The sequence below is a fragment of the Nycticebus coucang genome, chromosome 20, assembly GCF_027406575.1.
Source record: "Nycticebus coucang isolate mNycCou1 chromosome 20, mNycCou1.pri, whole genome shotgun sequence".
Classification (NCBI taxonomy): domain Eukaryota; kingdom Metazoa; phylum Chordata; class Mammalia; order Primates; family Lorisidae; genus Nycticebus; species Nycticebus coucang.
This window is the reverse complement of record NC_069799.1, coordinates 32,648,852-32,673,057: the sequence shown is the minus strand read 5'-3', so window position 1 is coordinate 32,673,057 and position 24,206 is coordinate 32,648,852. Positions and strand designations below refer to the sequence as shown.

The 24,206-nt window shown below is 40.5% G+C and overlaps 1 protein-coding gene and 1 pseudogene across 2 annotated transcripts; both read right to left on the bottom strand.

Moving 5' to 3' along the window:
* LOC128572663 (zinc finger protein 726-like) lies at positions 1-22,409 on the bottom strand. 2 transcript variants are annotated; one of them, XM_053572691.1, is made up of 4 exons: positions 22,289-22,406; positions 11,964-12,090; positions 11,090-11,185; positions 1-9,453 (listed from the first exon to the last, which is right to left on the bottom strand). In XM_053572691.1, the coding sequence occupies exons 2-4, from the start codon at positions 12,085-12,087 to the stop codon at positions 7,700-7,702; spliced, it is 1,974 nt and encodes a 657-aa protein (XP_053428666.1). In that variant the 5' UTR covers positions 12,088-12,090; positions 22,289-22,406; the 3' UTR covers positions 1-7,699. The 2 variants fall into 2 exon arrangements, with proteins under 2 accessions (XP_053428666.1, XP_053428665.1); XM_053572690.1 differs by having other exon boundaries at positions 2-9,453; positions 22,236-22,409.
* Positions 15,071-16,227, bottom strand: LOC128572670 (eIF5-mimic protein 2-like; annotated as a pseudogene).
* Positions 22,410-24,206: the final 1,797 nt, after the last annotated feature.

Below are 24,206 nucleotides of genomic sequence, written 5' to 3'. Positions count from 1 at the left end.
CTGTAGCTCAGAGGCTAGGGCACCAGCCACATACACTGGAGCTGGAGGGTTTGAACCCAGCCGGGGCCCTGCCATACAACAATGATAACTGCAACCACAAAAAAAAAAAAAAATAGCCAGGAGTTGTGGTGGGCTCACATAGTCCCAGGTTCTTGGGAGCCTGAGGCAAGAGAATCACTTAAGCCTGAGAGTTTGAAGTTGCTGTGAGCTGTGACACCACAGAACTCTACCAAGGGCAATATAGTGAGACTCTGTCTCAAAAAAAAAAGATTTTTTACCTGACGATTGATTGAAACAGCTAGTCTTGATCTAAAAGACTAGGAGTTAATGAAAAAACAAAATAGCTTCAGATACATTGTCACTTGATTAAAGACTAAATGCCTGACACATAAAATTGATTTGTTATGTAGGTCTAGCATAGCCTTAGCCTGTTAATGAGTCACTAGGAACATCTCTAACAAAAAGAGGGAACACGAGGAGCTATATATGTTGAATAAGGCTCATAAAAGAGATATTTTGCATTTGCATGTGATCCAGTTGACTATGTATTGCCTTTAGAATATTTTGGCTTGTAATCCTGTTTGAAGAAATGTTTCAAGTCTTTGATGTTTGAAAAACCTTCCAAAATCAAAATTCTAAATTTGGTCTTTTTGAAATATTAAGACCACTGAAAGTCTGAGAAAGACATATTAGGCTTATTTGGTTTATTAAAACTGCATAAGAAATATTGTCAAATACGAAATGGTGGTTTGGAGAACAGGTCTTCTCAAAGAGACCACAAGATACATTTGTAGGGTTCTCTTCATGGTGACTCATCTCTTGGGAATTTGCAAACTTAACTTCCTGGAACTTGGAAATTGCCACTTCTGTGAAATCCTGTAGTTCTGTAGGGGCTGGAATAGCATTTCCCACTTGATTCAAACTGGCCAATGAGTAAGGTACCTGAAGGTTGAAACTTTTTGACTGCTGATAAAAAGGGAAAGACCTGGGCGGCACCTGTGGCTCAGTGAGCAGGGCGCCGGCCCCATATACCGAGGGTGGCGGGTTCATACCCGGCCCCGGCCAAACTGCAACAAAAAAATAGCCGGGCATTGTGGCGGGCACCTGTAGTCCCAGCTACTCGGGAGGCTGAGGCAGGAGAATCGCCTAAGCCCAGGAGTTGGAGGTTGCTGTGAGCTGTGTGACACCACGGCACTCTACCGAGGGCAATAAAGTGAAACTCTGTCTCTACAAAAAAATATATATAAAAAAAAATAAATAAATTAATTAATTAAAAAAGGGAAAGACCTAGCCAGTTGGGGAGTGCATCCATTCTTCTATGCCATAAACTCCCAGCTGGAGAATAATGCCCTTCCTCTTATAAACATGGTGTTTGGGTGCACTTTCTCTCACTGGGCCTTGTCTTTCTGCAACACTAATATTACATAATATTGGTCTTATTGTATGTTGTCAGTGATAATTTTAATTCATCTCAGAAAGTGCTTTTGTAACTGGCTAAGTCCAAAGTGTGTCCTTCAGGGAAAATAGTAGAAAAGGCTGGCAGGTTCTCTCAAATTCAAATTTCTGATGACTTTAGAAATTAAATACCATTGGGCTAAAAGCAAACTTTCAGGACTTTAATTAAATTAAAGTACAAATGTGCATGAGTAATGCTAACCTAACTTCAGACAGAACAGAAATCCATTACATGGAACTGAGCTTATTTGTTATGGCTTTTTGTTTGAAACATTGCTGATTATTTCTGTGTTCTGTTTTCCAAAAGTCAAGGAAACCATTTTCTGTCTTTTGAGCTATTTGGAGTTTTCAGCACTGTATGTACTTATGAGCAAAATTTAAAACATTTATTTTTCTCTCTCCTTGATTTCTCTGTAATTTTTGTGTGGGAGGGGCGGAGCTGGGTTTGAACTTGCCACCTCTAGCATATGGGGATGGTGCCCTACTCCTTTGAACCACAGGCGCCGCCCCTGATTTCTCCGGAATTTGAAAATGATTTGTAAATATTCTTAATTTCTGACAATACAGTTATTTGCAAAAGTTCAATAAGAATCTGTTTTGTTCTATAAGACACAGTAAAAGACACTGGTAATTTTACCAAGGCTTTGACTGGAATAGCATTTTCAGAGGTGTTCTGACTGCACTAAGAAATTAAGATCGACTTTATATGGCCAATAAATAATCCCATTGGAAAGACTGGCTTTTCAGTCTTTAACATCATCAATAACATTTCCTGATCTACAGTTGGTAAAGAATGTGACTATTACAAGTCTGAGAATCACAATTTGCTTTGGGAACTCAAGAGGAGAGGAATTTACCCAATGCATACAGGTATCTAATGACATAGATGAAACCTGGGTTCCTGAGAGGCTTTCAAGTCTTACCTGAGATTCCTTACAAAAGATTCCAGCAAAGCCAATTTTAAAAGGAAGAAAAGCCTAGATGGCTAATATTTATTCTTACTGCACTTTATGCAAATAATCAGACCCAGTATACTGAGAATGAAGTTTATTTCGGCAATTAAATTAGTTCTGCTATTTATTTTTCTTAAAGTGAGAAATTAGAGAGAGAGAAATGGTTCAAAAAGAAGAAACTGACCCACCTATATTAGATTTCAGCAATGCCAGCTCATAAAATGAGATGTAGCTGTTTAACTAAACTTATCTGTTAAACAGGTCTAAAAGACTGGCCAAAGAATCTAAAATTGTATGCAGTAGTTATATTTTCTCTGAAGGCTTAAGGTTCAACAAATGTTGCCTATTGGCTACACTAGAAAAATTTGTGCCGTATTAAACACTGTCTGCTATGTCTATATGGATACCTCAGGAGAAATTAGAACCTGAATAAGCATTTTCCAGTAAGTGGTATAGCTGCAACATGAGCTCACAAGTGGCCCCACATCCAACTGATGTTCAAGAATATTCACTTGAATTACCCAGAACTTTGGATGAGTTCTGTAGGGACCCTTAAAACTAAGTATTATCTTAAGAGTTGTGCTAAGACTATAAATAAGAATACTAATGTTCTCATCACGTGAACCTTGGCCTCAAAATCAAAACTTGTAGATATTTGTAGGTAACTGCTAAGTGGTTTTATTCTCTTATCTTGGACCCAATCTTGACTTCATCTCTGTCAGTGTGAAAAGCCAGAAAGCCACAAACATATAAAAGGTGGCTGAAGTCATGTAGATGCCAGATGAAAGCTTGTTTCTGTGAAAGACTGTGGAAACATACAGACTCTTCACAAATAAATGATAACAAAATCTGACACACACACACAAAAAAAACCATACAGACTGGCCAAACCATTGTATGAAGCCACAAAGGGGTGAGAAAGGACCAATAGAGTAGAAATCCAACCAAACGAAAGCCTTCAAAAAGCTAAAGGAAGAACTGCAGGCAGTCCTAGCAAACCAAGCCTTTTGAACTGTATGTACCAGAACTGGAATAGGTGGGGGAGTGCTCACCCGGAATGTAGGATCCTAGGCAAGACCAGTTGCTTATCTCTCTATGCAATTTGATGGGGTTTCAAAAGGAAGGTCCCTGTGCCTAAGAACACTTGCTGACACTGCCATACTGTTGCAAGAGGCTGAGAAGTTGACTTTGGAACAAAACTTAAGAGTCTGGGTATCATATGCAGTGGTCACTCTTATGAACACCAAAGGGCACCATTGGTTCACCAACTCATACCTCACCAATTGTCAATACTTACTGTGTAAAAATTCATGGTTGGTTATATTAATTCTAATATTTATTCTTACTGTACTTTTTTGCAAATAATCAGAGAGTGAAGTCATATGTATGAGGCCATGTACTTTGGACAACAGAAACCTACAGACTGGACAAACCATTGTATGAAGCCACAAAAGGTTCAACAAATGTTGCCTGTTGGCTTCACTAGAACCTTTAGGAAGCTTCTTAAATTAAGAAGGTTCTGGGGAGATACTTATACATTCCCCTCTTGGCCACCCTTGCCAAGACAGTCAGCCAGCATTGTGTGACATCAACCAACACAATGCTAAACAGGAACCATCCCTGCCATCTGAAATTCAGCCCTACAGGGAAACCTCTTTTGAAGATGTACAAATGGACTATATTGAGTTGTCCAGTTGTGGAGGAAACCGGTACTCACCAGTTTTACTCTGCACATACTCTGGATAGGTGGAAGCCTTCCCCAACAGTTTGGAAGTAGTGAAAGTGCTGCCCAGAGAAATCATCCCATGGTTTAGGTTTCCACTCCAGATTGAATCTGATAATGGACCAGCCTCCATAACAGAGATAGTGCAAATAACAGCTAAAGCCTTGCATATTGCCTGGAAACTATATGTGGCATACAGGCTTCAAAGCTCAGGCAAGGTAAAGTACATGAAGAAAGCCATAAAGACAGAAATTGGTAAACTCTGTCAGGAAGCAAAGTTTAATTGGGTACAGACCTTGCCACTGGTCTTGTTCAATATTAAGTGTACCTCTTTTAAAAAGGATGCTCCCTTTATGAAATAATGTATAACAGGCCTCCACCAATCCTCTGCAATTTAACAGGGACTTCTATAAAAACTGGGAGAGACTGAATTGAACAGACAGTTATAAGCCCTAGGAAGAGTAGCAAAGAAGATCTCCACTTGGGTAATTAACTGTGTTCCATTTAGTCTTTTATGTCTATATACCCTTTCTCTCCAGGGGACCAAGTTTGGGTCAAGGATCAGAAGCAATTTCCCTCAAACCAAGGTGGAATGGACCCTACACCATCATCCTAACCACACCCACAGTAGTGAAGATTGAAGGGATCCTCACCTGGATCCATCACAGCGGGCTGAAGAGAGCTCTAGCCTGGGGGAAGCAAAAACAGATCTGGCCAATCCCTGCAAGGTAACTCTTGATACAGTCAACATATCCTTCTGTAGCAGCTGAAGTCTAAGAAAATTCCTCATAGGACTTGTCTTAGTTGGACTTTGAAGGGGGAGAAAAAATGGGATCTGTGCACACACACCATTAAGATAGGACAAAAGATGACTCTTTTATAGCTTTTATGAATGCAAAGGCACCCAGAAGGGAGCTTGCACTCATAATCAGACACAATGCTCAATATGTGACACAAAGAAAGGTGAAAACCCATATGTATATTACAGCCCCACAGAGCCCCCACCACAGTACAATTAAGGCCAGGGTAGAGGACCTGAGAGGAGTCACAGTCCCTGAAATCTGAATGCTGGTCTAGACCGGGGAAATAGGAAAACCCAGCCAGGTGACTCTGAAGTTTAATGCCTGCAGCTCCATGCAGAGGTGCTGCAGTAGATGTGTGAGTTTGAATGTTAAAGGTGAAAATGTATGATAGAAGGCATCTGAGATAGAAGATGGCAACAACAACAACAAAAAAAAAACACTGTGCTCTAAAAAAAGTAGTGGAGACAGATTGCTTCGTGGGTCAGTGTAACCCCTGGAGTTAGTTTTGCAAATTAATAACCAAGTAAAATCCATAGGATACATATTGAAGACTTAGAATGGGTAAAGCCCTCAAAACCTGTGGAAAGACTGGTTGTTGTTTAAAACCTTACTGGGAGTAGTACTAGCCATCACTAGAGTTTGATTAATTATTCCCTATCTCCTCCCATTAGTAGTCAGGGGTATACGCTGAATAATTGGGACAAATATCAATTAAAAACAAAACAGCACCATGCATGCTTTATATGAAACACTACTGGCTCCTACAGGAGCAAGCTGATAGTGAGACCCCAAGTTGAAATGTATATGAAGTCTCAAAGAGGGGAATGAGAGAGGATATTGAGAACAAGTAAGGTCTAATAGAACAAAGGTCTTCTCAAGGAGGGTGCAAGAACATAGCTGTGGTGACTCAACTCTTAAGAATTTGTGGAAACTGGGGGTAGTGCCTGTGGCTCAAAGGAGTAGGGTGCCGGCCCCATACGCCAGAGGTGGCAGGTTCAAATCCAGCCCTGGCCAGAAATTGCCAAAAAAAAAAAAAAAAAAATTATGGAAACTTAACTTCCTGGGACCTGGAAACTAATCTTTGCTCCCAATTCTGTGAAGGCCTGTGGTTCTGTAAAAGCCAAGCCTGCTTCTCCAGCTTGATTCAAACTGACCAGTGAGAAAGATACCTGTGGGCTGTAACTTTTTGACTGGAGATAAAAAGGACAAGACTGAGTGAGACAGGAAGCCTGGCCATTTTGGACTCTTGGCTGTTGACACTCTGCTGTGGATAGTCACAGGTGCGATCCCACTACTGATCAGCACGGGAGCTTTGACCTGCTCCATTTCCGACCTGGGCTGGTTCACCCCTCTTTAGGCAACCTGGTGGCTCCCCACTCCCAGGAGGTCAGCATACTGATGCTGAAATTAGTGCAGACACTCGATTGGCATAGCACACTACAGCCCAGAACTCCCAAATTCAAACAATCCTCCTGTCTCAGCCTCCTGAGTAGCTGGGACTACAGGCGCCCACCACAATGCCTGGCTATTTTTTTGTTGCAGTTGGCATTGTTGTTTTAGCCGGCCCAGTGTCACACTCTTCATATATATAGAAATTCTCTATGAATTCTGTTAAGTACTGAAATGTGTGAGTTCTGGTTATAGGATTTGATACTTCACATTTGTAGGGGATTTCTCTGTGATAAATTTTTCATTTATAGAATGGTTTGAGCACAAGTTAAACACTGTCAAATTCTCCACATCTGTACAGTTTCTCTTCAACATGAATTTTATTGTGTACAGAAAACTCTTGACTACAGGCATAAGGCTTTGCCACATCTTCATATTGTTACCATTTTTCTCTGCTGATTTCTCTTATGTTTTCTAAGGGTTCAGGACCAGTTAAAGCCTTTGCCACATTCCTCACTTCTGTAGGGTTTCTCTCTACAATGAATCCTTTTATGTCTAGAAGGAGTTAGGCACTGGTTAGATTCTTTGCCACATTCTTCACATTTGTAGGGTTTCTCTCCAGAATGAATTCTTTTTTTTTTTTTTTTGAGACAGAGCCTCAAGCTGTAGCCCTGGGTAGAGTGACATCTCACAGCAACCTCCTAATCCTGGGCTCAAGCGATGCTCCTGCCTCCACCTCAAAGTAGCTGGGACTACAGGCGCCAACCACAATGCCCTGCTATTTTTTGGTTGCAGCTGTCATTGTTATTTGGTGGGCCCAGGCTGGATTTGAACCTGCCAGCTCAGGTGTATGTGGTTGGTGCCTTAGCCACTTGAGCCACAGGCACCAAGTCCAGAATGAATTATTTTATGTACATAAAGGCATGAGTACCTGTTAAAGGCTTTCCCACATTCTTGACATTTGTAGGGTTTCTCTCCAGAACGATTTCTTTGATGTACAGAAATGGTTAAACTGCAGTTAAATAAATGTCTAGAAAGGTGCACACAGTGATAAAAGGCTTTGCCACATTGTTAATATTTGTAAGGTTTCTCTCTGGAATGAATTCTTTGATGTACAGAAAGGGTTGAGTACTAGTTAAAGGCTTTGCCATATTCTTCACATTTATAAAGTTTTTCTCCAGAATGAATTTTCTGATGTACAGAAAGAGTGGAGTACTGGTTAAAGGCTTTGCCACATTTTGCACATTTGTAGGGTTGTTCTCCAGAGTGAATTCTTTGATACAGAAAGGGTTGAGTACTAGTGAAAGGCATTGTTCCCCACATTATTGACATTTGTAGTTTCTCTTCAGATTGACTTCTTTGATGTCTAGAAAGGGCTAAAGAACTGTAAAAGCCTTTTCCACATTCTTTGCATGTGTAGGGTTTCTCTTCAAATGAATTTTTTGATGTTTCGTAAAGGTTGAGCACTGGCTAAAGGCTTTGCCACATTCCTGACATTTGTATGGTTTCTCTCCAGAGTGAATTCTTCTATGTACAAAAAGGTGTGAGGACTGTTTAAAGGCTTTGCCACATTCTTGACATTTGTATGGTTTCTCTCCAGAATGAATTCTTTGATGTTTAGAAAGGGTTGAGTACTGGTTAAAGGCTTTGCCACATTCTTGACATTTATATGGTTTCTCTCCAGAGTGAATTCTTCTATGTACAAAAAGGTGTGAGGACTGTTTAAAGGCTTTGCCACATTCTTCACATTTGTAGGGTTTCTCTCCAGAATGAATTCTTTGGTGTACAGAAAGGTGTGAGTACCGGTTGAAGGCTTTCCCACATTCTTGACATTTGTAGGGTTTTTCTCCAGAATGAATTCTTTGATGTTTAGTAAGGGTTGAACTATGGTTAAAGGCTGTGCCACATACTTGACATTCGTAGGGTTTCTCTCTTGAGTGAATTCTTTGATGTACACAAAAGGTTGAGTACCATTTGAAGGCTCTGCCACATTGTTGACATTTGTAGGGTTTCACTTCAGAATGAATTCTTTGAAGTTTAGAAAGAGTTAAAGAATTGTTAAAGCCCTTTCTACATTCTGGACATTTGTAGAGTTTATCTCCAGAATGAATTCTTTTATGTTTAGAAAGGGTTGAGTACTGGTTAAAGGCTTTGCCACATTCTTCACATTTGTAGGGTTTCTCTCCAGAGTGAATTCTTTTATGTACAACAAGGTGTGAGTACTGTTTAAAAGCTTTACCACATTCTTGACATTTATAGCGTTTCTCTTTAGAATGAATTCTTTGATGTCTAGAAAGGTACTGGTTAAAAGCTTTGCCACATTGTTGACATTCGTAGGGTTTCTCTCCAGAATGAATTCTTTGATGTACAGAAAGGTGTGAGTACTGCTGAAAGGCTTTGCCACATTGTTGACATTTGTAGGGTTTATCTCCAGAGTGAATTCTTTGATGCCTAGAAAGGACTGAGTAATAATTAAAGGCTTTGCCACATTCTTGACATTTGTAGGGGTTTTCTCCAGAATGAATTATTTTATGTCCAGAAAGATGTGAGTACTGGTTGGCAAGTTTGGTCCACTGTTTATAGTTGTAAGGTTTTCCTCCAGTAGCAATACTCTTATGGTTATAATATTTTGCCATGTGGCTAAGACATTTGTTATAATTTTCACACTTGTAGAGTTTCTCTACAGTATGAAGTGTCTTAGGCTTAGACAGGGTTAAGAAAGATTTGAAGGCTTTGCTACCTTTATTACATTTGTACTGTTTTTCTCTAACATGAATTATCTTAGGTTCTGTAACATGTGAGTATAGGTTAGAGGTTTTCCCATACTTTTTACATTTAAAAGTTTTCTGTACGGTATACATAATCTTTATGTTATTTAGATTTGATGTTTCTCTGAAGGCTTTCAAATATTTACTACATTGGAAGATTTTGCCATGGGTAGCTGTTAAACATTGGTCAAGTCCACTATCATATACTTTCTGCTTCTTACACTCAGACACGCTTGCCCAGTCTTTTGTTAAGTTTAAATTCTCAGGGCCACAGCTTTGATATCTTTTCAGGATCATCTCTGGGAATAAATTATTCGTGCTCACATCTTGCAAATGGTCTCGGGTAGAATGATTAGCTAAACCTGAAAGAAATTTGGACAACAGCAATTTTAGCCACTTTTTATCAGAATTGAGTAAATATACATTAAAAATTTTATTTGTAAAATCATGCCAAAAACATTAGGAAGATGGCATAATATAGTATACAGGCACTAATTATCTTAAAGACATGTATGTATACAGTGCATTTTGGGGAATTCTAAAAAGCAGGTAAAAATTTGCAGCTCAGCAGATGAGGGGAAGTGGTAGAAATAACACAGAGGATGGGCCTTCACTCATGTTTGTAATCCTAGAACTCTGAGAGACTGAGGTAAAGGGATCACTTGAACACAGGTGTGCCAGATCAACCTCAGCAAGAGTGGACCCCATCTCTATCACAAATAGAAAAGCTGATCAGGCATGGTGGCACATGCCTTTTTTTTCCCAGCAATGCATGAAACTGAGGCAAGAAGATATCTTCAGCCCAGAATAATGAGGATGCTATGAGCAATATCAACACAACACTCTACGCAGGGTAACAGAAACTCAGCCCCCACCCCCAAATAAATAAATAAATAAGTAAATATCTCTGTGTGCATATATATATAAAATATAAAAGAAAAAGAAAAAAGTAGATAATATTAATAAAAGGAGCCAAATTGAATGGAAAGATATCCAAGTAAACTTATAAATGTCATCATGGTTGCCAAAAGAAAAATAGTGACCCCAGTGTTAATCCTTCGGATTTCAGGGCCTTTCCAAATAAAAGTTGCTCATAGGATCAGCCTAACTCACAATAACCTCAGACTCCTGGGCTCAAGCAATCCTCTAGCCTCACTCACCCTACCTCCAGTTGGTGGGAAAACAGGAAACCACTACAATACCTAGTTAATTTTATTTTTATAGGAGAGACAGGGCGACACTCTTGTTTAGGCTGGTCTCACACTCATGAGCTCAGGCAATTGTCCCACCTTGGGTCCCAGAGTGTGAGGATTACAGGTGTGACCCACCACACTCAGCCTAAAGAATATTTAAAAAAAAATTTCAGAGATACTCAAAAATACACACATATTTTATGTCCATAGAAGCAATAAAAGAGCAGTCACATGTAAGCCATACAAAGTTCTTTCATTCTCACTTTAACCTAGAAGGACTATCACTGAAAAGTAAGTCCTTCTGGAAATTAAAACCAAGATGGCCACAATGGCTCACAACTGTAAACCTAGCACTCTGGGAAGCCAAGTTGGGAGGATTGCTGCAGCTCAGAAGTTCAAAACAAGCCTAAGTAAATGTGAGACCTCCTCTCTACTAAAAAATAGAAAATCCGTTGGCCAAGAATGAGGAAAAACCTACAGTCCTGGCTATTTGGGAAGCTGAGACAGAAAAATCACTTGAACGTAGTAGCTTGAGGTTGCTCTGGGCAAGGCCGATTCCATGGAACTCTAGCGTGAGGCAAGAGAGTGAGAGTCTTTATCAATAAGGAAATAAAAACAACAACAACAACAAAAATAAAAACAAGAACAGAGATGCCCTTATGTAAGAAAAAGAGAAAGAGACCCAGGTTTCCCAGAACTCATTTCCAATTAAGCTGAGTTTCCCTAATCACATTGCATTGTCTGGTTTCCTCCTTCAACTTTGGACCTCTGACCTGTGTTACCTGCTGTATTCCCTCTAACCTACCTGGGTGCTTGCCTGCTGTCTCCTGTGTCTTCACCTTCCAGGGTTCTTTGCTTTGCTCTAGAGAGTTGATGAGGTATGGCTTAGAGACAGTAAGCCCTGTTTGATTAGAAAAAAAAAAAATGACGCTTGCTAAGATTCTCCAATTAGCAATCTAGTACCTTTCTAAAGTAGAGAAAAGGGGCAGTGCCTGTGGCTCAGTCAGTAAGGTGCTGGCCCCATATACCAAGGGTGGCGGGTTCAAACCTGGCCCCAGCCAAACTGCAACAACAACAAAAAATAGCCGGGCATTGTGGCAGGCACCTGTAGTCCCAGCTACTTGGGAGGCCGAGGTAAGAGAATCACTTAAGCCCAGAAGCTGGAGGTTGCTGTGAGCTGTGTGATGCCACAGCATTCTACTGAGGGCCATAAAGTGATGATCTGTCTCTACAAAAAAAAAAAAAAAAGTAGAGAAAAGAACATTTTAGAAGATCCTAAAATAATCCCCAAATAGAGGTTCCTTAAGGAAACTTTAGAATTTTTAACAAGTAGTATTTAATGTTGGAGGATTCTTAACTCCACTACCAAGTACTACCAAAATAAAATTTGGTGCTAGATAACAGACTTAAAGATATGAGTAACAATCTATGCCACTAAATTTCTGAGATTACCACTAATTTAGTGAAGGATATAAATTAGCTCAAAAAAGGGTAAGATTAATGACAAAATAAAACATCTTCAATATTTTCTTTTCTATACCAAGATATCCTTAAGTTTTTCTTAGAAACAAGAACCTGATACTGAAGTAGTCAAAGAAGAAACTCCATAAATTTTGTACAAAGAAAGAATATGAAATATTTAGGGTAGACCAGGAACTGTGTATTTCAGTTATCCTCACCTAGGAAGACCAGGTTTCTGTAGTTCTCAAACATGACATCCTGATACAAAGTCTGCTGAGCAGAGTCCAGGCAGGCCCACTCATCCACAGAGAATTCTATAGACACATCCTTGAATGTCAACATTTCCTGAAAAACAAACATCCTTAAATGTAAATAGTCTCTAAAAAACAAACATATTTACCAAGAAGCCAAAGGAGATTGAATTACACTTTTAGATAAATGAGTGAAGAGAACTCTTGCTGACTTACACGAGTGACTAGAATTACCTAATAAGTACAGATGAGATATATTCCCTCATGTTTCTTATTTCTTGGCCTCCAGTGTCCTTCCCTGCCAGCAATTTCTGCTATGGAAATGAGATTATGGGCCCTGTGTCCTCTTTCCGGAAAGAAAAACAAACAAAAAACCCTCTACTGGCTTAAGTGTATAAGGAAACCCTCATACTTGATAGTGGCCTAACTTTAGCAGCACATGGGGGCACTTAATTAAAACCACATGGATGACACACCCAGACTGATAGAATCTGTAGAAAGGCAGAATCACAGATGATGGTACTTCTTCATAGTTTGGCTATGGCTATGGAATCCTACCATCCTAGCCATTCCTATGGCTATGGAATCCTACTGGGAAGTCTGGGCTGAGAAACTCTCAGCTAAGCATCACCTCTCATTAATTAATATGCATAAAGTTATTTCACATCATGCCCACTCCAAGTATCTGATTCTGCAACAGCAGCAGTTACTCTATCTTCAAGCAAATAAACTCCCCCCACTTTTTTTTTGAGACAATCTCACTATGTCACCCTTGGAAGAGTGCCATGGCATCACAGCTCACCGCAACCTCAAACTCTCGGGCTTAAACGATTCTCTTGCCTTAGCCCTCCGAGTAGCTGGGACTACAGGCGCCTGCCACAATGCCCAGCTATTTTTTGGTTGCAGTTGTCATCGTTGTTTAGTAGGCCCGGGCTGGACTCGAACCCACCAGCCTCAGTGGATGTGGCTGGAACCATAACCACTGAGCTATGGGCGCCGAGCCTATGCTGTCTATTTTTTAAAGTAAGAGTTAATGTGAACTTTCTGTAAACCATTACGTATAAAATTGTGATTCTGGAAATGAAAGAACAGAACAGTCTTGGAGAGGGTACTCTCATTGTTCACCAGAATTGCTGGCCTTCTGACAAATAAAGTTTGACGAACCTATTCACTGTCTGTGCATATTGGCTGACAGTGACAGGTGTCCAGACCCTCTTCCTCCAGTAACATTCTCACTAATACAGAGACCAAGGGAAATCCTTCCCCTTAATTCTTTGAAGGTCCCCTGAATACCAACTCACAAATGACACATTAATAAGAGAAAAGGCATACAAATGTATTGGTGTACCCCATGTCGGGTAATCCCAGAGGGATTACCTCAACCAGCCACTGGGGTAAAGAAGCTTAAATACTTTTTTTTCTTTTTGCAGTTTTTGGCCAGGGCTGGGCTTGAACCTGCCACCTCCAGTATATGGGGCCGGCCGGCGCTCTACTCCTTTGAGCCACAGGCGCTGCCCAAGAAGCTTAAATACTTTTTAAAAGAAGAAAGACATGTGAATGTAGACCATTTTCTTGAAGGACTAAAAATGATGAGAATGAATAAATCAGGTAGAAAGAAATGATCTTGTAAATGATTATTTTAAGAATCTGAATGAACCTGAGAGGAAAAAAAAACACTCCATAAGAGTGGCTGAATACTCTATCTGCAGCAGATAAGGAGGTTACAGGAGAACAATAGAAGGCAACTGTTTTTATTTGGGGAAGAAGTTTAACAATACACCTGCCTGGTCCTCCTCATGGTGACTCAGCTCTTATGAATCTGTGGACTTCCTGGGACTTTGAAATTTCTGCTTCTACGAAGTCTGGTAGTTTTGTGGGGGCTGGAGCACCTTCTCCAGCTTGATTCAAACTGACAAACAAGAAAGGTATCCATGGGTTAAAACTTCTTCTTTTTTTTAGTTAGAGTCTCAAGCTGTTGCCCTGGGTAGAGTGCTATGGCATCATAGCTCACAGCAACCTCCAATTCTTGGGCTCAAGCAATCCTCTTGCCTGAGTTTTTCTATTTTTAGTATATATAGGGTCTCGCTTTTGCTCAGGCTGGTCTCAAACTCATCAGGTCAAGCAATCCACCCACCTCAGCCTCTAGGAGTGCCAGAATTATAGGCGTGAGCCACCCTGCCTGGCCAGTTGGAACTTTTTGACTGAAGATAAAAAAAGGAAAGATCAAGCCAGTCGGGAGCACGGACATTTTGAGATTTTTAGATTTGCCGTATGAATGAAGCCTTTTTTCTCTTAAATACAGTATTTGGGTATTTGTTCTCTCCATTAGGTCTCATCTTCCCGCAACACATAAGCAAGTGTTAGAGAGTCCATCCCTACTTTAGTGGTGAGGAGAGCAAGACTAGGTTATAAGGGCCTTGATGCTCAGGCTTACTCTGAAAAGCTTACTGTTTTTTTTTTTTTTTGAGACAGAGCCTCAAGCTGTCGCCCTGGATAGAGTGCCATGGCATCACAGCTCACAGCAACCTCAAACTCTTGGGCTCAAGCGATTCTCTTGCCTCAGTCTCCCAAGTAGCTGGGAGCACCTACCTGTAGCACCTATAGCTACAGGTGCCCGCCACAACACCCAACTATTTTTTGGTTGTAGTTGTCATTGTTGTTTGGCAGGCTCAGGCTGGATTCGAACCCGCCACCTCTGGTGTATGTGGCTGGCACCTTAGCTGTTTGAGCTACAGGCGCCGAGGCCCCCCCCCTTTTTTTTTTGGATTATTTTAGTTTAATTTGCAAACAGAATTTTTATAACAAATTATTTTTAGCCAAATCATATCTTGAAAACTGTTTATAGAAAATCCAGGGAACAAAGTGAACTGTTCATTGTGGAAGGCCTTAAATTACATTATTATAGTAGAAAATACAGGAGGTAGACTTATGCAACATTAGATTCAAATCTATAGCTCCTGTAGCTACTTAAAGCTAGAAACTAAACCCAACATCTCCAGTAACCATAGAAACAGTTAAAATAAAATTTGCCATGAAAGCCCTTATATCATGCTGGATATAGGGAGGTAGAAAAATGTAAGAACAGGACACATGAGACATGACATTGTATCTACAACTCCTGTTTGCTTTACTGAGGCTGTAGTTTCAAAATTCAGTCACCTTCTTCAGCTGCAGACTCAGACTCTTCAGCATTTTTGAGCCACTCTACAAACTTCTTCATTTGCTCAAGGAAGACACTTTTCCCTTTTGCAACATGTGAATCATTATACCACCTTAGAATCGGCTCTTCACTCAGGACTTTAGCTTTATAAAAAAGCACCACTATTTTCTGGAAGGCTTTCATGAAATGAATGTTGTCATAGCAATACTCCTAAATCTTCAGTAACAGAGTTAGCTCAGAGTGACCTTGAGTACTAAAGACAGCAAGTGGAGGGCTGTATTGCTTCAAGGGCTTGATGGTTTACTCTGCTACAAGCTCCTCTTTTTTGTTCCATTCCACAATGCTCATTACTCTGGACCAAACTATTCCAATGACAACCTGTTCTGGGATGTTTTTATCACCTCCTTGACATAAAATTATATCCTTAAATGGATCACCACAGGACATCTGTTCTTGAAGTTCCTTCTGGAGCTCCTCCCGAACTCCTATGGTTTGCTGATTCCAAACATACTCTGACAGCTCTTTCAAGCCTGCCTCTGTGAAACACTTTGTGAAGTGTTCGATGCTTTGCTTACTGGCAGGGAAGAGTTCCAACAGTCTGTTCTCCACGCTGACTTTCCGAAGACTTGCAGCTACTGCATTGATACCTTTTTCATTTATCCATGATTTGAAGAGCTTTACAGCAAAAGCTGCTGAAATCCCTTCTTTTTAACCAAATTCTCATTATAACGGCCATTAAGAATGGATGCGTTAAGTGTTCCATTCGCCAGAAGAACACCAGTCAACATAGCCAGCTTATTTCTCTCGAACTCTGAAAAAACCTTTAAAAACGGCAGCAGCTTTTTCACTTCATCCTCAAAACCTTTCTCCAGGTATTTGTAGTGCCTGATGAACTTGTTAATAACCTAAGCAAATGTTTGCCTGCTCTTTATGTCTTCTTGTGCTGCAAACACACAGACATCTGTATGCATCATGTCACTGTACCACCTGGGGCCAGCATTCCACCAGCCACCAGAACGTCAAAGAGTATTTCTGCGTATAGAAAGTAACCAAGTTTTGTTCCAGAAACATTAAAAGACACCCGAATTTAAGGCAAAGAGAAAAGAGCCAGAAATTCCTGATGTGGTGGCAACTGCAGCTGTGTCCCCTCTGAGACTGCTGAAAAGCTTTCCTAATTTCAAAGGCACTTAGCATGTCAAAGCTACAATTTTTTTTTTTTTTGTAGAGTTTCACTGTACCGCCCTTGGGTAGAGTGCCATGACTTCACACGGCTCACAGCAACCTCTAACTCTTGGGCTTACCCTATTCTCTTTCCTCAGCCTCCCAAGCAGCTGGGACTACAGGTGCCTGCCACAATGCCTGGCTATTTTTTTGTTGCAGTTTTGCCGGGGCTGGGTTTGAAACCACTACCCTCGGCATATGGGGCCGGCGCCCTACTCACTGAGCCACAGGCACCGCCACAAGAATTATTTTCTGTACCCCAACATCAACTTAGCAGGAACCAACTTAGGCTTAACCAATCACAAACTGCCAATTCTTTTCTGATTATGAAACCAGGAAAGTTTCACATGGATAGTCCAAATTAGCAGAAACCAACTTAGGCTTAACCAATCACAAACTGCCAATTCTTTTCTGATTATGAAACCAGGAAAGTTTCACATGGATAGTCCAAATAAGGTCAATGTCTAACAACTGTGCTCAATCAGTTCTTTAATTTGGGTTGCTTTTTTTTTTCATGAGAGAGAGTCTCACGTTGTCACTCTGGGTAGAGTGTCCTGGAAGCATAGTTCACAGTAACCTCAAATTCTTGGGCTGAAGCCATTCTCTTGCTTCAGCCTCCCAAGTAGCTGGGACTATTGGTACCCCAAACAATGCTTGGCTATGTTTTACAGATGGGGTCTTGCTCTTAGGCTGTTCTTGAACTCAAGCAATCCACCCACCTAGGTTTTCCATAGTGCTAGGATTATAGGCATTGTGGTAGAGACAGACACCCCTACAGTCTTTCTTAGCTATTGGTGAACTTAGTATGCCTTTAAAACAGGTAAATGATTTGTTAGTGTTCAGATCTTTCAGGAATGCCTAAACAACCCAACATTAACACACTAACCATGTAGATGAATGGGGCTATTGGCTATCAAAATAAAAAGCTCAAATCTGTTTGTAGAAAGTGAAATTTCTTGGTTTTCCAATACAACCCAGACAATACAGCCTATTAAAAAAGAAAGATAAGTTAATATCACATTTTACAACTCCTGCAACTAGAAAACAGCTTCAGGGATTTCTGGAAATGTCAAGTTCCTGCCAGTTATGGATTTCTAACTATGGCTTAATTGTTAAACAACTGTATAAGGTCTTGAAAAGACAGGATAAAGCATCCCTGGATTAGACTGAGGAGTGTGAGAAATCCCTATTGAAACTTCAGCTAAGTAGTATCTCTAGGGCCTCTGCTCTTGGCCAGCTTAAGTTAACAAAACCCTTCTGTTTTTATGTGCACAAAAGACAGGGGTTTGGCCTCAGTGTACTGATACAAAAAATTGGCACTATTCCCAGACCAGTCATATATTTGTCTAAACAATTAGACTTTACAGCTACCGGGTGGTAACTTGTGATCTTTTAAAAGAAATTGAAAAATTCACCTTGGGACAACTGACTAAAGTTTATGTCCCTCATCATGTCTTATCCCTACTTCAGCAAAAAAGAAACTTCTAGTTAACTGCAGGTAGGAGGAGAAGATATCAAGCTATATTACTTAATAACTCTGAAATATGGTTAGAAGTAATAGCTGGACTGAACACAACCACTCTACTTCCTAACCTTAATCAAGAACCAAATGGGCTTGGCGCCTATGGCTCAAGCGGCTAAGGCACAAGCCACTTACACCTGAGCTGGCAGGTTCGAATCCAGCCCAGGCCCACCAAACAACAATGACGGCTGCAACCCAAAAAATAGCCGGGCGTTGTGGGAGGTGGAGGCAGGAGAATCGCTTGAGGCCAGGAGTTGGAGGTTGCTGTGATGCCACGGAAATCTACCCAGGGTGACAGCTTGAGGCTCTGTCTCAAAAAAAAAAAAGAACCAAATGAACATCAATGTCCAGGGATAACCGAGCAAAGTCTTTTACTGCCAATCAGACCTGTCAGACAACCCTGTCAGAGGTAGACTGGACTCCGTGTATAGTTCCACCAGGGACTTCAGTCCAAAAGCTGAACTAACTGCTCTAACCAGGACATTAGAACTGTCAAAAAGAAAAACACTAAACATTTATGTGGACCCCAAATTTTCTTATCTAATTCTTCATACTAAAAATGCCAGATTAAAAAAAATGGAGATTACTAGCAGCACCAAAAAAAAAGATATTAAAAACCATTCAGAGTTTTCCAACTATTAGAAGCTGCCTTGCTTCGCTGCAAGGGGGCAGATATACACTGCCAGGATTCCAGAAAAGACTTAATCCTGTGCCAACAGAAAACCAGAGGCAAAGCAAGCTACAAGACTGACAGTAACAGACCCCTTAATGCCACCTCCAAATCTATCTGATTTCAATATCACCTATAAGAAATAAAAAATAAAGAAGAAAAATTCCATAATAAAAAAATAGTTGACTCATGAACAGCCCGAGAAGAATCATACCACCCAGAACTCTAACACCTCAGGTAATTAAATGACTTTATGACATGACACACTACTGAAAAAAAGCCCTCACTGAGTTTCTTCCACCATAAGTTAGAGACAGGCGACTCACCCAGAGAGTTAAAAAAAAATACTCAGTGTTTGGTTTGTACAAGAAACAACCCCCAAACAGACAACTGATCTAAAAGACTACTCCAACTATAGATAATGCCTTTTGAAAACTAGCTGATAAGTTTCACTCAAATACCCTCATCCAAAAGTCTGAAATATTTACTAGTATTAATGGATACTTTTTCAAGATAAGTAAAACCCTTTCCCATGCAAACAAAGAAAACTACAGAAATAATAAATATCCTTCTGAAAAACATACCCCATTATGAGCTCCCCAGAAGCCTTCAAAGTAATAATGGTCCGTCTTTTAGGCTAGAAGTTACACAGCAGGTAAGCAATTTTTTGAAAATTCACTAGAAATTGCACATAGCCTTGAGACCTGGATCGTCGGGAAAATAAAAATAATAAATCGCATGATAAAAAAAAATTGCCAAACTATGCCCAGAGGTCCATTTACAGTAGAACCAGGTATTGCCCCTCCAGTTACCGTGAATAAAAGAAGTCCCTAGAACAGTGGTTCTCAACCTTCCTAATGCCGCGACCCTTTAATACAAGTTCCTCATGTTGTGGTGACCCCAAACACAAAATTATTATTTTCATTGCTAATTCAGGTGTTGCTACTTCATAACTGAAATATGTGTTTTCTGATGGTCTTAGGCAATCCCTATGAAAGGGTCGTTCGACCCCCAAAGGGGTCACGACCCACAGGTTGAGAACCGCTGCCCTAGAAGCAGACTCAAATTAAATTCTCACAAATTTATTTATAAGAAACCCTTCCAGGGCTCTGTGCCTGTAGTACAGTGGTTATGGCATTGGCCACATACGGCTAGGCTGGTGGGTTCGAACCTGGCCCCGGACAGCTAAATAACAATGACAAAATAGCCAGGTGTTATGGTGGGTGCCTGTAGTCCCAACTACTTGGGAGGATGAGGTAAGAGAATCACTTAAGCCCAAGAGTTTGAGGTTGCTGTGAGTTGTGACACCAAGACACTCTACCGAGGGCACATAGTGAGACTCTGTCTCAAAAAAAAAAAAAAAAAAGAAAAAGAAAAGAAACCCTTCCAGGCAGTCTCAATTCACACATCAGGGAAAACCAAATTAAATCTTAAAGAACAGAAGTATGTACAACAAATGCAGCACATGCTATCTCTATTCACAAGTTTTCTCTTCCCAGATCCCAATAAACCTCTATAGAAAATATACAACCCTTTTATCCTGGTACCAAGTCCAGCTCAAAGCCCGGAAAGATGGGCCTGAGAAAAATAGCTGAAAGAAAAGTAGACTAGTCCAGAAGATGTTCTGCTGAGGACACCACAGCAGTGAAACTCGCAGGGCTAGAAGACTGGGCCCACCACACTCCACTCAAGCCGTTATCTCACTCCAGAAGCAGCTGAGGCCCACAAAAACCAGATGGCCTCTCCTGGAGGAAACACTACCTTAAGAGTGAAGAAATGCAATCCCCAGTCAGCTTCCTCTTGAGATTATACACAGCTGTGTGCTCACCCCAGAATCTTGTCCCATTTTGATAAAATAAAAATGTACAGGCTTAATTTAGCCCCAAATGTCATAAATATGTCTGATATCTGTCTTACTAGAAGCACTTATGTAGAACAAGTATTTACTTCATGCCTAATGGAGATGTGCACCCCACCAGTACTTACAAGAAATTTTACACTTTTCTGATATACCCACAAGATTATCACATATTTAGATATTTATAGTTAAAAAACAACCACTACTGTCAAGAAAAAAGATATATTTACTATACAACTCAAAACTGCTAACTACTAGTCACAAATACATTAAGTTTAAAAGGTGCCCATTTTGATACACTAACCTTAATAATGCCTTACTTAAAAGTAACTTAACTACCTTTGTACAACACTGTCATACCAACACTAGCTATTGGACTCAAACTGAAAATTAGTCCATTGGCCTGTGACAAGGCCCTTAATACAACTTCTCAAGCCATAAAGGCTCTGAGCATTGAATCAAAACAAGCTTGAGAAACTATACTAAAAAATCAAGCAGCCATTATTTATTATTAGAACACACTGATAGATGTAAAAACGTTAAAAAATATATATTGCTTCAATTCTTCTAATACTTCCCAACTCATTAAAAACAAGTTAACATGTACAAAAGACATGCTCCAAGGAACATGATTTTATGTAACAAAGAACAAGATTTTTCAGAATATCCAACATTTCCTATCTAAAGTATTGTTATAAATCCCAACATTACCTAAGTCCAAATCTTTATACTTATTCTTATATATTACAGGCTTCTTAATAAATTATAAAATACAGTGTATACTATTCATGTGTACCTGCAGTCTTACAAATTTCAGACATTAAACAGCACAGCCCTCATATCAATTTAACTAACCATAACAATTATTTCCATTTGAAATCAATTTCATAGATATAAAAATAAAATAAATAAAAAGAGAGAATGTGTAGACACTGACAACCCCGAACTTTTAGCTATTTGTGAACTGAGAATGCACTTGAAAACATAGGAACAGTAAGTCAAACAGGCCAAACCAGAAATAGAGAAAGTCAATAATCTTGAAAAAAAAAAAAGGTGGGGGGAAGTAATGAGGCACTGTAGAACAAGTTAATACCGTGTTTAATGATTTTTTAAATGATTTTCTTTGATTAGTTTTTAATTGTTATATTTGAACTTACCCACATGTTGTTAATCAAACGACTGTGATACATTTTGAGTATGCTTTTGAAATTACCCTCTAAATAAATTATTAAAATCTGTTACATAGACAAAACAACATTTAAAAAATTACTCTCGCTGTTCTAGCGAGAATTACTAGCCTTTCCGATAACAAAGCCTTTTTACAAATCATCTCCCGGTCTCAGTGTTTAACTACAAAGACAGGCAACCAGCCACTTTCGGTTCTGAAACAGGGCAGCCACCGCGCCTGGCCCTAAATTTAACTTTAAAAGGGGAATGGAGGGACTGGGGGCCCAGGGACTACAGCCCCTCCCATGAAGCAGCCCCACACACCCAGCTGGGATTCCTCCCTGAGGATCCTTCCATTGTCACCACGTGGGAAGGACTCTGGGCGCTCCTGGCACAGCTGCTCAAAGAGGGCCCTGGGCCATGATCCAAAAGCCACTCCAGGAAGGGGCTGGAGAAACAGAGTCCCAAATGCCTGCCCCATGACACCTTTTACCCACAGGGGTCTGAGGGCCAAGGGGTGCCAGTGGCAAACTTCCTCTGGAGACTGTAAAACTGAAGTGAAATTGCCCGGTCCCGCCATAGCCAGTCTGGCTCCAACCACGCCCCTCCCCCTCTCTGAACACCCAGTCTCCTAAGCTCACCATTTCCCAGTTTCAGGGATGTCCCGGCGTCCTCCCTACCGATCTTCTAGTACCTGCAGGTCATAGGGTGACAGAGGCGGTTGCAGACACACCAGGATCCTCCAGGAGATGCAACAGTTGAAGAGGAGACCCCAGTTGCCAGCCCTGCGCAAGAGACCCACTCAGCTTGGCTCCCCGGAGCCGCCTCCTTCATACTGGCTGTGCATCTGATTGGACTGTTTGTATTAGAGCATCCCTGATTGGATAGGGCCTCAAGCCCCACCTCTCTGACCTTGAGTGACAGGAATGCCGTCGGAAAAGATGCTGAAAGAGGCCAGAATGCTAACAGTTTCTTGACTTAATCTCTTTTTGTTTTTTTCTTTTCCTTTTTTGATTGAGGGAAGGGACCATGTCTTTATTCATATCGATATTTCAGGGCCACTGTGCTTGCCATAAAATATCTGTTTAACAAATTACAACTAAAGAAATGAAAATCTATTTACTGAGCTTTTAGTCTGTAGGAGTTAGACTCGGCTTGGAAGGCGTTTTCAATATACATCATGATGTCTAAGTAAAAACATGCGCTTAAGTAACTCACCCCCCTTTCCCGAAAATAAGACATCCTCCAAAAATAAGACCTACCCACAGGAAAGATAAGACGTCCCCTGAAAATAAGACCTAGCGCATCTTTGGGAGCACACCTTAAAATAAGACACTGTCTTATTTTCGGGGAAACAGGGTACTAACCTGGCAGATGAAGGACATTGGGAGTTATAAGCAAAGGCTATGGCAGTTCAGAGAATGGTGAACTTTTATCTCTGTTCTCCCAGTGAGGGGGGTCGGCATTGCAGGAGGCTTCATCCAGGAGGTGGTATTTGAGCTCCCAACTACTAGGCACAACATAGGAGTACATAGTGCACCTCCTGGGTGAAGGGCTCAGCTACAACGTGGACTTTACCTGACTAACTCTGTAGCTCTTTTTTACAGAGGGCTTTGCGCCTTCTCTGGAATGGTTGAGGGATATTTGTATTTAATTCAGAATATGAATTATATCCATTTATAAATCTTAATTACATATACATACATATGTGTTTATATGTTTTCTACTCATGAAAACAACATATTAACAATTATATATATTTTTTCACAGTGAAAATTTATATACAGGGTGGACATAAAGTTCATGAACAATTTAAAATAATTTACTATTTAACTGTAAAACGTCACTATTTGAAATTAAAATAGTTTACTGTTTAAATTTAAATTTAAAATAGTTCACTATTTAAATTGCGAACAAACTTTAAGTCCATCCTGTATTTAGAATTAGCCAGCTGGACTTGGCTTAGATAATCCTAGTTTATGGGCAACATTCAAAGCATCATGAGGAGCCAGTGGAACGCCTTCTTCTCTCTATCAGGCCTGGTCAGGGTGTTGACCTTGGCCACAGCAATGTCACAGAGCTTCTTCATAGCCTGTTTGATTTGGTGCTTGTTGGCTTTCACATCCACAGTGAACACACGTGTGTTGTTTTCTTCTCTCTTCTTAATGGCAGACTCATCAGTCAGGAAGAACTGCCTGATGGCACAGTGGTCAAGATTGTTTCTCCTGGGATATCTGGGCTCTTCCTGAGATATTTGAGCTGCCTCTGGAGGAGCCACAGTGTCTTTGGCCACCAAAAAGTGGGTGATGTAGGAATATTCTTTTTTGTGTGTCCGTTGTTGCCTTTTAGCACTTCCTTCTTGGCCTTCAATGCCTTTGTTTTCGCTTTCACTTTGGGAGGGGCAGGAGCTTCCTTCTTCACCTTTGGTGTTATCTTGTGAAAAGTAACAATTATTTTAAAGTTTGAGATTTTCTTTTTTTGTTTTGAGACAGTCTCAAGCTGTCACCCTGAATAGAGTGCTGTGGCATCACAGCTCACAGCAACCTCAAACTCTCCGGCTTAAGTGGATCTCTTGCCTCAGCCTCTCAAGTGGCTGGGACTACAGGCTTCTG

Bases quoted from the DNA above. Each gene is read 5' to 3' on its own strand.
- LOC128572663 (XM_053572690.1), bottom strand. The intron at 11,186-11,963 runs GTGAGGATAACT...CTAATCAAACAG, and splicing joins CAGAAACCTGGTCTTCCTAG to GGCTTACTGTCTCTAAGCCA. The intron at 9,454-11,089 runs GTAGGTTAGAGG...AATTTCTTTCAG, and splicing joins GACAGCAGGCAAGCACCCAG to GTTTAGCTAATCATTCTACC.